The sequence below is a fragment of the Mesitornis unicolor genome, unplaced genomic scaffold (genome assembly GCF_000695765.1).
Source record: "Mesitornis unicolor isolate BGI_N332 unplaced genomic scaffold, ASM69576v1 scaffold19442, whole genome shotgun sequence".
NCBI classification, from domain to species: domain Eukaryota; kingdom Metazoa; phylum Chordata; class Aves; order Mesitornithiformes; family Mesitornithidae; genus Mesitornis; species Mesitornis unicolor.
Window position 1 is genome coordinate 15696 of NW_010170048.1, and position 1029 is coordinate 16724.

Sequence of the window (1029 nt, forward strand, 5' to 3'; positions counted from 1 at the left end):
GCAGATTCCTGGAGTAAGTACTGCAGACCTCACTCAAGGATCAGACAACATTTGGGGAGGCTCTGTGCAGCCCAACTGTGGGGAAAAAAACACAGCAAGAAAACCAGCCCAGCAGTGCTTTCCACCAGGTAAAGAGCAATTTCCTCTTTAAACAAAAAGGTTAAGAATCAACTTACAGGTTCATATATCAGTCCATCTGCAGCGGCGACCATTGTTTCTGCTAAATCCAGAACATCAGCTCCCACATCTATTTTAAACAGGGAGAAAAATAATAAGAGTCAGATGATCATAAAAAAACCAAAGTTCAAGCTGAAATGGAGTTTCAAAGCACAGCCGTAAACTGTTACTGCTCCGTCAACACATCAAACCTTCAACATGAACCGATGCACATTGATCAGAAACAAACTCCTCATATTTGCAGTATGTTCTCATTGATGTAACACCTACAGAGATGTTGTGTGAAACACATATACAAATTTTCCAGGATCTGCTATGCATAAATGTTTTTTCCGTTTCATAAGCAGTGAATCCAAACCAAGATTAGTCAAAGCAGAAGATAACGTTTTGTTTATTTCTCAAATTTAAAAAAGAAATAATCAGAACTTTCAAAATTTTTATGCTAACTGGAAAACAATTGAAAGATACTAAAATAAATTTTAAGAGTAAGAATGGATGACTTGTGAATTAATACTTGTGAGACAAACACAAATTGTATGGTATGTACCATACAATTAATGCAAGGTTTATCCTAGCCAAAAAAAGCGAGTCTTGAAGATTTGCCTGCAATCCTGGTAGAAATGGTATTTTCACTCTTTCTCAGTCTAGGACAACCAAAACCAGCCCGTAGAAATAAAGGTTCATTACCTAAATTATGTCAAAATAATAGTAAAAATTGCTTTTAAATGCAAAGGCATCCATATGTTCATCAGGAAGATGAAATTACCTGATGGTTTTAGTATTGTTAAATAGTAGACCAGGTTAGTATTTGCCAAGTTCATAAACAAACAAATGTAGTGATAAATTCCTGCT

At 35.6% G+C, this 1029-nt stretch overlaps 1 protein-coding gene across 1 annotated transcript in view; it reads right to left on the reverse strand.

Moving 5' to 3' along the window:
* ERGIC2 (ERGIC and golgi 2) overlaps positions 1-1029 on the reverse strand; it is an 18038-nt gene that overhangs the window by 11621 nt on the left and 5388 nt on the right. Inside the window, exon 4 of the mRNA XM_010179575.1 lies at positions 177-247. Within this exon, the coding sequence (XP_010177877.1) occupies positions 177-247 (71 nt within the window). The remainder of the gene's footprint in view (positions 1-176; positions 248-1029) is intronic.